At 40.8% G+C, this 14,333-nt stretch overlaps 1 protein-coding gene across 2 annotated transcripts in view; it reads right to left on the bottom strand.

Annotated features, from left to right (window-relative positions):
• The window catches only part of EMB3142 (nuclear pore complex protein (DUF3414)), a 186,710-nt gene extending 172,927 nt beyond the window's left edge, over positions 1 to 13,783 (bottom strand). Inside the window, exons 1-5 of one of the 2 annotated variants that reach the window (XR_015692667.1) lie at positions 13,415 to 13,783; positions 2,653 to 2,748; positions 1,524 to 1,598; positions 1,341 to 1,445; positions 1,117 to 1,227 (exon numbers count right to left, since the gene is read on the bottom strand). Coding sequence is in view for 1 of the 2 variants with exons in the window: in XM_087689635.1 (XP_087545761.1) it covers positions 1,117 to 1,227; positions 1,341 to 1,445; positions 1,524 to 1,598; positions 2,653 to 2,748; positions 13,415 to 13,555 (528 nt within the window). In the remaining variant the exon portion in view is untranslated. The remainder of the gene's footprint in view (positions 1 to 1,116; positions 1,228 to 1,340; positions 1,446 to 1,523; positions 1,599 to 2,652; positions 2,749 to 13,414) is intronic. The other variant, XM_087689635.1, reaches the window with a different exon arrangement.
• Between the last annotated feature and the right edge of the window lie 550 nt (positions 13,784 to 14,333).

The raw sequence follows: 14,333 nt of genomic DNA, 5'->3' as shown, positions 1-14,333 counted from the left end.
AGATGTTTGTTAACATTGCATTCTTTATTATTTTTTCAATAGATGTATTTGGAAAGTTCCACTGAGAATATTAAAATTTCGAAGCTTAAATATCACCAAAACGAAGATTTGGATAGGAGCAAATGTCCATCATCATCATGCCTATTATATAGAAAAGGAATAAAACAATCCAAAAATAACATCCGAAATCAAAAGATGGGTTGAATTATCTTGAGTGGGGCATTCAAGGCATCTCACAAGTGCAAACCCACACCAAGACCAATTTCATTGATAACATGTTTTCCTGCAGGATTCCCAAAACAGCAAAACTCATTAACTGGTACAAATTGGAACTTTCACCCTAATGTTACAGAATTAAGAAGGCAGGTTGGGAAACACCAAGGGGCATACTGAAGTTGAACCTGAAGTGGAGACAGTTTGGGACATCTTGTCCAATGTCCTCCAGGTTTGCATCTCAAGATTCTGGGCAGTTATGAAGCAAAAGCTTCAAAACACCTCCTAATGGGATGTAACATCCCAAATTCACTTTATTTGTGGGCATTGTTCACACTTGCATAAGTAATGAACTCTAATTCTTGAATCTAGTACTAAAGCACCTTAGAAGCAGAAAGCTATCATTAGAAATGTGTGTGTGTGTGTGTGTGTGTAGTAATATCCTTTACTGCAGAAAGATAGCATATGCTTCCCCTTTGTAACTTGGCTTTCTGGCTAATTTGTGTGCCTATATAGGTGACTCAGGAAGATTGCATCCAAATAGGCTGTTCCTTGTACTTTCATGAGGAGAATCCAGCTAGAAACAGAACAGAAGGAGATCCAAAGACAGCATATAATTAAAGCATACAATGTATGTAAGCATCTCAAAGTGTAGTCTCAAACATCTAGAAAGTTCTAAAAGTCCTCTAGAAAGGAATAACAATCTTCCTACATGTAGAGAGTGTTTCTTTGTGGGTTTACTAACGTGCAAGAGTCTTTATCAAGCATGCTGCAAACCTTGCTACTGTAATGCTCTGCTTGTATAAATGCCTATTAGAATTTAAGACTTGATTTCAGTGTGTTCAACATCTTAAACAGCAGAACCACAAAAGATACACATTGGCTTGGAAAGCAGTACTCCACCTTAATTAAGGTTATAAGAGTTTGTCTCAATCCAGACTTGAACAACCCTTCCACATAATGCTGGATATCAGCCACCAAATCCGGGTCAAGATCCTCATCTAGAACAACAGCCTGTCCTGCCATTAAAGAATTTTTAAACCCTCAAGTTATTCTGGAAGTAGTTTTTGGAGAAACATGGACCTGGATTCAGATTGCGAAGATAACTCTTAGACCAGAAATCATACTCGTAGCAGTAATTGCAGTGTCGTTATGAGAGCTCTCCTTTCAGTAAACCAGAGACCAGATGCAAGCCTCAAAATTTCAATTGGGTCACGGCTGAGTAAATTCCACTGCAAATATCACAACTGAAATTAGCAGGACATTTGAATCGTATAAACACAGAAAATTTCAAAAAATACTTTTGTTACCTCCTGATGTGCAGAAATAAGGAGCCTTACACACTCAAGCTCATTAAGGTGAAGATCATCACTTAGCTTCAATGCCTGTTCAAATGAAAAAACAAAGCATTCAGTCATAAACACCACCACGCTCCCTGCTTACTAAAAACTGTGTGCTCAATCATGTACAAGAACACCCTCTGTGTTCATAAAAAGCCATGTGCTCATACATATGAGACATCTCTCCTCTTCTGTCTCTCATTTCCCCCTTACATCCCTCCCTCACTTCCTGTTCTCTCCCTCTGCCCAGAGTCTGTGAAGTACACAAAATAATTAAACGTTGAATATACTGCACTCAGGATGAAGACCTTAGACCACCAACATTAGTCAGAAAATTTATCCAAAGAAAATTATTTAACTAGGCATTCCAAACTGAGTATAAACTCCCACCAAATCTAAAAGCAAGGGAGACAACACTAGGAATGTCACTTGTGCAAGAGCTTAACAGTGATGGAGAGTACCCACTGGTGCCAAGTCTATGAAGGGCAGCAGCAATGGTAATGATTACTTTGGTAGGTCATTTAGATATCTAGTAGACACTAGTATGACTTTGTTTGTCTCTATATTTCTCCCCTTCCTCTCTCCGTCTTTGCTTTTCCCTCTAAATTTCACATCAAAAGGACATGGGGAATAGACCTCAAAGAAATAGCAGATGTGAAGGCAGGCTTACAAATAAGACATAAGATATCTGATACACTGTTAAGGTGATACAACAGTTAAAGCTTTCTATTCTTCCCAACAAAGCTTATTAGGTTGCAGGTGTCAATTGCAATCATCAGCACTGAGTGCAGTACAAGTATTGCCAATCTTAGAGGTAAAAGATTCCAGAAATACCACCAAATCTGTCCAACATCCAGGCCATTCTCTGCAGGTCTTATCAAAGTGCTCTTGCTCTATATCCAAGTTGCACCAAAAAATAAGCTACAACTATGCCCATCCTAGTCCACTGCCAGCGTTTGACAACAACAACGCTGAATTGGCAGTGAGCCTTAGTACAAATATATCACATAAGAGATTAATAATCAACCAAGTTGCTGGTTACTGATCTACATAAAATACTATATACTGACACAAAGTTGAAAGCTATTATCTTACTTACAATCTGAACATCTTGGTCATCCAAAGGTGTTGAAGCAACATTAGGCAATCGCACTTCCTTTCTTAGCACTTGGGCTCGATCTCCTGCATTTGGATCCTACAGAAACAATATAAGAGCCAACGATCAATAAATACTCAAGAATCACAGGGATCAACTCCCATGTTGGAAACCGAAATCGGAAACATCAAGAAATTACTGATATCCAATAGAGATCCCAGATATTTGAGTTTTTAACAGGAAACACGAGATCCAAATACAATATAGATTTCTTAAACTTAAAAACTAATTATAGAGTATTGTGCAGAATGCACAACTACTTGATCACTCTTTATCTTCGTATCACAATTCCAGTAGAAAACAGCAGCACACACTGAATTCGAGATTGTGACATGCTTGGGGGTGGGAGAAGAAGCCTTTTCAAAATGCTACGAAGATATCAGAATGAACAAGCATTCTAGACTGACCAGAAACACAATGTTTCATAAACAGAGTGTCATTGCTATCCTCACAAAACTCTAATTGGATCTCTTGCCAAAAGCTCAATCAATGGCTGTTCCCACAATCTCAAACGTCTTTTCATGAAACTCTTGACCCAGCCCCTTACTAGAATGACAAAACTCAGTCCCAGTGGCTATCCCCAAAGAAACTCAGTCTCATTTGTCACAATGCAGGAAATACAATTTGAAATAAATAGCTGAACAAGGCGACGAATAAACCTGCGTGCATGATAGGAAGCCTGAACACGATGATTAGACCTTGTACAACATGGAATACTACTAATGAGGTCATAGGTAGAAAGGTGAAAAAATGTTGCTACTTGAAAATCGACCAAACACAATTGTAAGCACCTCAAAGATAGGCATATATGAACATAATCCGAGTCACTGAAAAAAGACATATGGGGCCCAAGCAGATCAAAAAGCCACCAGCTGATGCATGCTTTATGTGAGTATCATGTGGTACATCGTTGCTATGAGGCACTGTTAATGCTCAGTTTATACATTACTTTGCCTTGGTGGTCAAAATAGTGTTGGGTTTTGGCATGTGGATGCATCTCCTAAGGTTTTGACAGTGGTTATGATTCATGTACATGAATCGTAACTAGTTTAAGTGGCTAGAATTTCGGACATGCAAAGGGCATGAGCATGGTTAAGCAATAGGTGCACATTTTGATTGACTATGATGCCAACATGTATTTCCAACAGTGACAACAAATGCTTTTGACAAATTGCAGTGCAATCAAGGGTAATTGCAAGGATTTCAAGGGGAAGGTCTATCACAAAGACATGAATTTTTTATGTTTTGCTTAACATTTGATTTAGTTGTTAATCAAATGTGCAAATGTGAGAAGCACATGTTATGCATGTTGTGCAAGTTATTTAAGTCACAATGACAAGCCAAGGACTCAGAGATACCAGTGGATGTCAAAGGCAAAAGTTGTAATAAGTTATATGGTCAGGTACTAAGTGGTGCCTAGTGTCCATTTGGGCCTACAGTATTTAATTAGCCATTAAATGTTACTGATGACATTAGGAACTAGGCATCAATTAATTAATTAATGCCAATTTAGGGGCTAGTTAATACTCAAGATCACTTGGGAGTCAAAATGGCCTAGCTAATTTAATTGTGGATGGGCACATTTAATTTTTTGGGCAAGGACAAGGGCTGAAATTAATTTTTTAAATTATTAATTCTAAAAGTTAATTAAATGGCTGAAAATTCTATTTACAAGGCTGCCACTTGGCAAAACTTGCCTATGCAAGTGAAGAAAAGCCTATTAGAGGCTAGTGGAGGGTCATTCCAGCCATTCCAAAACAGGCTACCACCACGAACTGCAAGCAAGGGCATCAATCTACATAAAGAACGCCTACATGGAGGAGAATAGACATCGAATGCTGCAGCAAAAGACAGACCAGCACTAAGAATTAGACCAAGTTGAGAGAGAAGGAGAGAGAGTTATCCAAGTAGGAACTAGTAGGTTTTGGCCATTTCCAGCCAGCGAAGAAGACTTCTACTGCAGGCAACAGCTCCAAAAAAGAAGGCAACAGCTGGAAAGCCCATTAGGAGCTGGGTAACATCAATCTGAGGCCTCCAAGCTGCCATGCAACAGCATTCAATGCTATTTCACAACAAATAGCAACTAGTTGTAACACCTTCTCAAACAAAAATCAAAAGCTTCTCTCTCCTCTACAAGCAATCTCTCAGTAGTTCTCAACCATTTACAGCAGAAATTAGGGTTTAGCAACCACCTTGGATCCTGTGCCAATAAGTTGAAGGCTTACTACTTGGAATCAACAACTAGAATTCAAGGAATTGCCAAAGATTTCAAGAAGCCACCCATCCCAATTGAAGTTGCGGCCAAATTTGGCCAACCAAGTTAAAGATCAATCCCCTATTAGATCAAGGGACAAATTGATAAGACTTGCTAGTCATCATTTTTAACAGCAAGAGACATTGGATTGTGAAGGAGATTGGAGTGAAATCTCAATATCCAGTTTTAACAAAAGCTAAAGAAAAACTGCAAGGGGCACCAATTTTGGGCCCAACCACAACTCAAGAGCCTTTTGTCCAAGATTGAATGGTAATATTTGTATTTTAGTTTATGTGAATTTCATGCTTGCTGTAATCAGTGTTAAATTAGGTCATTACCACCCTTTTCCCGAAAGGAACACTGGTTTCAATGAACAAAGAAGAACAGAAATTACGATATGGGGCAAATAGCTGTGCCAATAAGATACTAGCCATGTCTTCACAGATCACCTTCCCCGCATTAAGAATCTCCATCTGCAGTTCTTGCATTCTCGTGGATGCAAACTTGTTGGGATCCACCGTCTACATCAGTACCTTCATAGAAACCCTCTTCATGGGCATCATCCTATGATAAGAGTGCATCTCTATGCCAAAAAGATAACAGCCATGTCTTCGTCTACATCAGTATCTTCAAAGAAACTCTCTTCATGGGCATCATCCTATGATAAGAGTGCATCTCTATGCCAAAAAGATAACAGCCATGTCTTCGGCCAAAATCACCTTCCCCCATTGAGAATCTTCATTTGTAGTTGCTGCAATTTGTTGATGTGATCTTCATGGATGCAAACTTGTTGGGATCCATGGTCTACATCAATACATTCATAAAAAAACCCTCATCATGAGCACTATACTGTGATAAGAGCTACTCTAAATGCAACCATATCCGGCAGGCAACTATCATATGCTTTACATGTGCAATGATTGCCAATGTGCAAGAGAGAAATATAAACGAACATATGTGACCATTCAACTTGTCCCAATGCACTTAAGCCTTCTCCAAATCAGCTTGCTCCACTATAGAAAGAGTTATGGCATCTTTGACCGCTACATGTTTCGTCACCAACTCCACAAGATCATAGGACTCCATAATAGCCTCCATCATCCCCTTCTAGATGCTGAAGCTGTCTCCACCAAGCTTTTGATCCTAGCAAGGCGCAGATAGAACAAAACCTTGTAGTCCATAATGACCTAAAAATCCATGTTTGAGCTACTAGACATCCTTCTCCTCCCTTGAATTGGTCACACTTCTCGAAAGGTCCACCTCTGATTCCAAAAACATAGTTCGCTAGGATTTCCTCTAGCCAATCTTTGAAGTTGCCAAAGGTAATAAAAATGTGAAATCTACTCCAAAGGTGAAAAAAGTAGTCTTTTTAGCACTTGCACTGCTGACTCCTTCCCAAAAATCAAGTCCACGTGCTTCCTACTAACTCCATGCAACTCCAAGCAGCCCTACATATCAGCAAATGCAACAAAACTCCCATCGTTCATGAGCACCTCCACTCATTCCAATCATAAGTTGGTGCATAGCCCTCCCCACTCGCACTCGTACATTGAGAGTGCAACCTTATTGATGCGCTGACTTCTTCTCCTCACATCTATCCAACTCGGTACAGCCCTTCACACTCTAATACCATGTCAAAGTGCAGCATTGCAAAGCAGATGCATGACTAGGTCAAAGAGATGAATGCAAAGTCACAAAGAGAGAGAGAGAGAGAGAGAGAGAGAGAGAGAAAAGAAAGAGATATATTAACGTCTTCAGAGGCCAAAATCGGCCTATAAGATAAAACCATATACAATGTTAGTCATCACTAGATATCAAAGTATGGCATGCTAAAAGATGGCTAGTAATATGCTGTGAAAAGAAGCTAAGGTGATGTATAAAACAAAATAGTACTCGTATAGGGATACAACAGGAGGATGAGGTAGTACATATCTAGCTATGTGGCTAAATGATGTCCCTATATCTAGTTCCACCCAATCACGATCCATGGATACAATATGTCATACATCTCGGATAAAATAATACAACAATAGCATCTAGACTAGGCTCTCAACTCTATCAGATACTGCTTATGTTGTCGGCAAATCTCCCTCATCTCTTTCTAACATAGCATCTATGTCTAGTTACCCTATATCTGCGAGCAATGTGCTGCTCTCATCGCCTCGGCTCTCTCAACTATCACCCCACTCTGTGTGGGTGTTGTATGTATGGTCACTATTTGGAAGGAATTGATGAGTTGTGACTAATGTCCCCCTCTATGTGTAGTGCCATCCTATAGTAGTGATGTGCAGAGCCTTTGAATCTTGACTAGGAACTAACCCAAGTGGCGCCGGTGTGGAGACTCCATGACTAGTCTGAGGGAGGTGTCTCCTCCAAATAGAAGGGGACACCTAGCTCAAATTGGTGTGGGATCGAAGGCCTTTACAGCTTCAGAGGGGTGATAGAAAGAAGTTGAAGGCCTAGTGTTATTACTGTGGTAAGAAGAGACACATGCAGAAGGACTACAAGGAGTTAGCAGCCTCATGGAAGAAGCAGAAGAAGAAGAAGAAGCAAGATGTAGACTCCTCCGATGAGTCCTCCTCTTCCTCAAACTCTAACTCTGATCCTCAACTAAGGAGAAGTCCAAGGCGTAGAAGGGATCCCCTCTTCAAATTGAGGGAAGGCTTGATTGCCCCTTCCTCTACTGCTTTCTAGTCCAGGTGATGCGAGCATCCCTCATGACTCTCCAATGCCAGAAAGGGAATGTGAGAGGGTGGTGAGATGGGGCAACGAAGCCTCATCTATACCGGTATACAAGTGTACAAGTTCCAGAGAGAGATGTCCCTGATGCATCGACCGAAGTTTGGCAAATTCAAATCCTGGAGAGCTGAGATTGACTTCCAAGTTCATGATGGTCCAGAGAGTAGGATTGGCTTCTAGTCCGAGCTCATATGAGAGGCTACTTTGGTGGTCCTAACCAAAGACATGGAATCCATGGTCACATATGTTTAGAGGCATTTTTGACAAGACGGACTTGTATGCTACTACAAGGCATTGTTGACAAACATAGAGATTTGTTATGACTCTTCTCTATTTTGAAGAGCTAGTATGATTGACATCGACACTAGGTTTTCTCCAAGGCACTTTGGTGGTGGCTTGATCACCCATTGCTTGGGTATCCATGGTTCTACTCTAGTGGTTCTTTGTTGTATGGACCAAGATTAGCCTTTATCATTGCATCATTCTATTGTATCAGATCCCCCATGATTTGAGAGAGGGTGTTAGCAAGTTTGTCAACTCATGTGTGAGTTTATACATGCCTACCAAGGTTGGGCATATTGCCTTTTATTTAGGCATTATTTTAGTGAAATTTTGTGTGGCATTTGTGGCATTTGTGGCATTTTATGCCATCTGTTAGCCAACCAATTGCCATTTTAGGCCTATTTCATGTCTGTTTATTCTGTGGCTCCTCCTCCTATCATCATCGTTCTTTAGATGGCCTTCTTGTTGGAGCGAGGAGCCGGTGTCGATGCCCACGCAACCAATGACTCATTGTTGTATACGTCATTCTCGTGTTTGATATATGGATTCTATTTCCCGAGCACATCTCTGAGTTCTCTCCTTTTGCAATGTTTTTTTGTTTTCTTTCCCTTTGTTTAGTTGTTTATTTCAGCACTTATCTATGCTTCCATTGTTGCACCACCTCTAACATAGGTATCCAAGTCTCTCAATGAAGCCATCTGATGTAGTCTCAATAAAGTGGTCTCTATAGTACATCTTTAGGGGAAGGGACTACCTGGGTGAAATATATATTTGTTGTATGTACAACTAGTAGAGGTCTTGCCATATGACCAAGTTCCTCTCTATGTGGGAGAGAAAGGAGTATTCTACGAAGATCATATCAGCTTGGGGAGTGAGCTTGTCTATCTTATCAAGATTCAAAGGGAAGGGATGGTGGTTTTGGGCAGGGGAGGAGGGGGGATGTTTGTTGCATATATGTAGACACAACTCCCAAAGACTCTAAAGTGGAAAATTACGAAGTCTTTTGAGGGACAGCTACAGTCAAGCATCAATTGTGGATGAACACCAGAGTGTTAACAACCTCAACCCAAAGGAGATCACGGAGCTCTCCTACTACAAACAACATAAGACGTGCCATGTTCATGATGGTCCAGTTCCTACGCTCTTTGACTCCATTCTATGAAGGGGAGTTGATAGAAATAAGCTAGCATGAAATGCCATGCTCTTATAGAAACTCAGAAAACTCATGGGAGGTGAACTCGCCTCCACTATCACTTCTTATGCAACCTACAAGACCACCAATCTAGTTATGTACCAATAGTACCCAAGCAGAAAGATATGTAAAAGCATTGGACTCATGCTTGAGAAAGTACATCCACATGTATCTAAACAGTGTTGCTTTTTGAGTTGACAAACTTTATAGATATCTTGCGATAGCTTCAAGCGTAGAAGGCCATCAACCATCTGTCAACACAACAACTCATAAAGAGAGTCGTATTTGAGATGTCCTAAATGAAAATGCCAAAGACACTTAATGTTAGTAGGCTCCCATGAAGTGGCTAAAGCCTAGAAGTAGTGGAACTCAGAGCCCTCGACTACCAACCCAGAAAGAAATTGTGTCATGTGGTACAAGCCACTAACTTGTGCTTCATTCGCGAGCAATCTCTAAACCAATTTGAGAGTCCAAAACCTCAACTATGGTTGTTGTGAAGAGGACTACTCATCCAAATCGACAAAGCTGCTGAACGGATAACAAGTTCATCCCAAGCTGGAGGAATAGTGTACATCATCCAACGTAGCACAATCCGAACCCTAATCAATGGCAAAGCTAACATGATTATTAGCCTAAATCTTGACCAAAGAGTTATTCCCAACTCGAGCTCTCCCAACTGCAAGGATTCAAGAAATGAAAATATCCTCAATGGGGATCATATGATAAGTAGCTCCATCGTCTCCAATCCAAGGAGTAGCCAAAGTGCTCAATTGTGACGAGTGGGCCTCTGCAATCACCTCGTCAAGAGATAACTCGCAAATGTGGATGAGACTCGCATCCTCAATGTCTCGAAGTGACCATGTAGTTGCTCTTTACCATCCCCAATGACGAGAGGCCATGGAGAAGAAGCTAGAGAATACTGACCAAAATGAAACTTAGATCTTGGTGGATTGTCCAAGTCACAAGAAAGTCATCCGGACAAAGTAGATGTTTAGAACAAAGCTAAAGGTTGATGGGATTTTAGACAAGTACAAGGCTCACCTGGTGGTGCAAGGGTTTCAACAAAAGCAAGGTTTTGACTAAGATGAGACCTTCACTTCCACAATGCGGCCGATATCATTTGTCTATAGGCTGCGCTCGCTGCTTACTACAGGTGGCCAAATGGATGTCAAAAGTACCTTTCTAAACAGTTCTTGGAAAAGAAAATCTATGTGGAGCAACCACCCAAATTTTCATTTGCTCATAAAAAAGATAAGGTATTTCGCTTGCGAAAGCTCTTTACAAGCTGAAGCAAGCACCATGGTCTTGGTTTCAAAGGATAGACAAGTTCCTTAGAACTCACGAATACCATTCAACCCCTTATGATCCAAACCTATATATCTGCATCACTTCATAGGTAATCAACTATATTTTGCTATATGTTGATGGTTTACTTATCACTAACTCAAATTTTGCTACCATAGCAAAAATTAAGAACCAGCTTTGTGCTAATTTTGAGATGACAAACCTTGGTTTATTGTCTTGCTTTTTGGGGATGGAGATCGTTTCATCTGAGGGAAGTATTTTTATGTCACAACAAAAGTACACTCTTCACTTATTAATGGACTAGGATTGCACAAATCATACACGACCTGTGGCCATACCTCTTGATCCCACTATTTATCTTTCTAAGGATAACCTAGGGCAACCCTTCAACGAGCACACCTATAGATTTGTGGTAGGGAAACTCCTTTGATTGAATCACACCAAATTAAATTTAGCTTACTCATAGAAACACGAAACGGCTATCCCGACCTGTAGGAATGGCCTAACATGTTCCAAACCCTCCGAGAAGATGAAACGGCCAAGGAACGTTTCTTGTCGTTCCCTACTGTTCCCTATCGTTCCTTGTTTGAAACCAATCATTCCAAGCCTGCTAATCAAAAATACTTGCGTCACACCCCTTCTACCGCATGCTCACCCATCTCCATTGCCTAATGTGCACACACTAATCTCTCTCTCTCTCTCTCTCTCTCTCTCTCTCTCTCTCTCTCTCTCTCTCTCTCTCTCTTTTCGTAAAACTCTCTCTCTCTCTCTCTCTCTCTCTCTCTCTCTCTCTCTCTCTCTCCTTTTTGAAGATTCAAAGTGTCAAGACAAGCCACAAGCCAATCAAGAGTCCATGCAAAGTTCAAATTTGATACATTATCAACTCTTACAAATCACAATCAAATTTCAGCCTATCCTCAATTCCAAGTTAATCATCCATTTATATTGTCTAATTTCAAGGAAAATTGAAATAATTGGGTCATTTGGGGCAATTCAAGGCAACTTGGAGCTATGGGGATAATCGAGTCAATTTTAAGACATTTGGGTCAATTTTGAGCATTGAGGGATATTGAAGCAATTAGAGGGGCATTTAGGACATTTGAAAATTTGTGGTATTTTTAGGATATTGAGAGCAATTTGGGACATTTAAGGCAATTTGGGCAATTTCTAGCATTGGGGGACTATTGGGACAATTTGGGAAAATTTCGGTCATGAATGATATATTTGGGACATTTAAGACATGTGTTATTCCCCTTGTTCTTGTTTCCCAACCTTGGACGTTCCTCGGGTCTCAAGGGGTCCCATTCCGGTTCTCGTTCCCTAACCTTAGATGTTCCCCTTGTTTCAGGGAATTCCATTCCCGTTCTTATTTCCCATTCCAAGTAACTATGAGCTTGCTCAATTAGTTTGCTTAATTAGTATTTCACTGCACCTAGGATATCACATTAGATTGCATACCTTTGTGTTTTGAGATATTTACGGTGTACCTATTCTTATGGTCTGACTTATGGTTTTAGTTTATGTTTACAAGGATATAATAACTCTGGTTGGGCAAGAGATCCTAATACCCGACATTCCCATGGGAACTACCTCTTTACCTTGAGCACAGCACCCATCTCTTGGGCCAACTGTAAGCAAGAGAAGGTATTAGTTTCCATGGTTGGGGCTAAGTGTAAGGCTCTCTTTGATGGTACCACGGAAACCATCTACTTAAGAAACTTACTAGAGGCGCTTTATTTTCCATACAACTCTCCTACCATTGCCGACTATAACAACCAGAGTGCCATTGTACTTGCAAGCAATCCCATCATGACACCATGGACACGGCATGTCAGAATTTACTTCCACATCACCAAAGAGCAAGTTGAGCTAGTCACTATCTGCCTAGGGTTTGTGCCTTCATCAAATAATTTTGCAAATATATTGACCAAGGCGGTCAACCGGCTAATGCTTCAATACTTCCTACCCAAGATCAGCTTGGGTACACCCTCCCTTACTTTTTCAAATTAACGAGAAGAGAATGATTCCATCCAGCTTCACATTTCACTTTGAGGGACGGTTTTCTTCTCTTGGTGGTGACAGGACGTTTACAATTTCTTTTTCAGACATTATGTATATTGTACTTTGTATCCTCATTCACATCATCAAGATGACAAGATTGTAAAAGGGGGCTTAGACAATGAACATTCCCCTGCAAGGACCATCACAACATGTGATAGCACTTTTGTAGAAGCCATAGTACATATTTACGAAAATCACACTTGCATGGACCTGGCTTGACCTACATTCAAGGAACATTGACTGGCAAACTAATCCCTTTTGATTGGAGAGATACCACTTTCTAGGTCGTTTGGACCAGTCTGTAGCACTTTTGCAAGCTTATTGTCAGCACATTGCTTGGCTGCAGCAACTTGACTGATGACCCACTTGTACATTGTGAGTTCACAAATGTTTTGAAGGAGGATGGTCCTATCCTAGCATTGAGATACACATGCTCAATTGCCGAATCAATCTGTTCTACAATTTACCGCTATAAACAAATGCCCCTTTCCAATAGATTTGTTTTGTGTCATAAACCTTCAATAACTGCGAGGCCGTACGTGTTGTGCTCCAATAAATCAATGCAGACACAAAAATTAAGTTTTCAGAGGCATCAAGTTGCTGAATTGATCTATTCTATGCTTCCCGCTATAAACAATCAGTAATTGAATGCTCCTGTCGAGATAGATTTTGTTTTGTGGCCATAAGCCTCACTGACTGTGAGGCCGTACATGTTATGCTCGAATAAATCAATGGAGACAATGAAAATTGGTGTTTCAAAGGCGCCAACTCGTGGTGAATAATGTGAATTAGATTGAAAGGGCCATGGGTGAATTAGCTGCGATCAACAGTACGAAAAAAAATTATGTGAAAAAAAAAATTTTCCGACTTACCGGGTACTGCAAGAAGTCCTGGAAGTCCGGAAGAGCATTATGGAGGATATGGCTGACCTCGACGCGTTGCAGAGGGGGAAGCTTAGGGCCAGCCAGGAGGGCCGCTTCCACTATCTGCAAAAGCTGTCTGCGAGAGACCATGCTGTCTTCCTTCTGGTGCTATGGCCTTGCTCTTAGTCCTTCTCCTGTGCCGGCTCTGTGGATTTTTGTTCTCGCTCCCTTTCTCGACCCTGCCCGTCGTTTGCTGCAGGAGCGGCAGCAACAGTCGCCTTTTCAAAAGAGAGCCTTAACCGGGGCTTTATCGAGGTTTTAGATCCCCCTTTTCCCTCCATAACATTCCCCTTTTCATTTCTCTTGAAATGGCCTGCATGGCTGTCTAATAAGGGCTTTGTCCATATGCCATATATAAGGCAAATGGAATGGCTAGTGATGCAATCCCTCCATTAGATTTCAAAGGCAAATGGAATGGCTCAAGGATGCAATCCCTCCATTAGATCTCATTACCACGCACAAACAAAATCTTGTACGCAAATAGATTTGTAATGCGCCTGAAAGTATGCAAGACCCAAGGACTAAACTTACATACCCGTGGAACTCGACCCACACTCAATCCTCTATGCCACAACTACTGAGCAAAGTTTGGAGAGCAGCCAATAAGACATTTGCACATGTAGCATGAGAAGCTAGGCTTTATTCCCAAGTACAAACTGGTGGATTTCTAGTTGTCCTCCTATGACCAAATAAACTGCCAATAATGGTATCACATGACACAAAACAAAATCTGCGTTACAGACCACAATGGCTTAAAGTGCAAAAACTCTATGCAAAGATTGGAACAAAACAAATAGTGCTTTGCTCTATAAGTTCAATTGACATTTAGTGCACTCTATGTGCTAAGTCATACTTCTTCATGCACCAA

Source organism: Lygodium microphyllum, chromosome 12, assembly GCF_053477565.2.
Source record: "Lygodium microphyllum isolate KBCC chromosome 12, Lygodium_microphyllum_v1.1.10, whole genome shotgun sequence".
Taxonomy (NCBI): Eukaryota; Viridiplantae; Streptophyta; class Polypodiopsida; order Schizaeales; family Lygodiaceae; genus Lygodium; species Lygodium microphyllum.
This window is presented reverse-complemented; position numbering and strand designations above follow the sequence as displayed.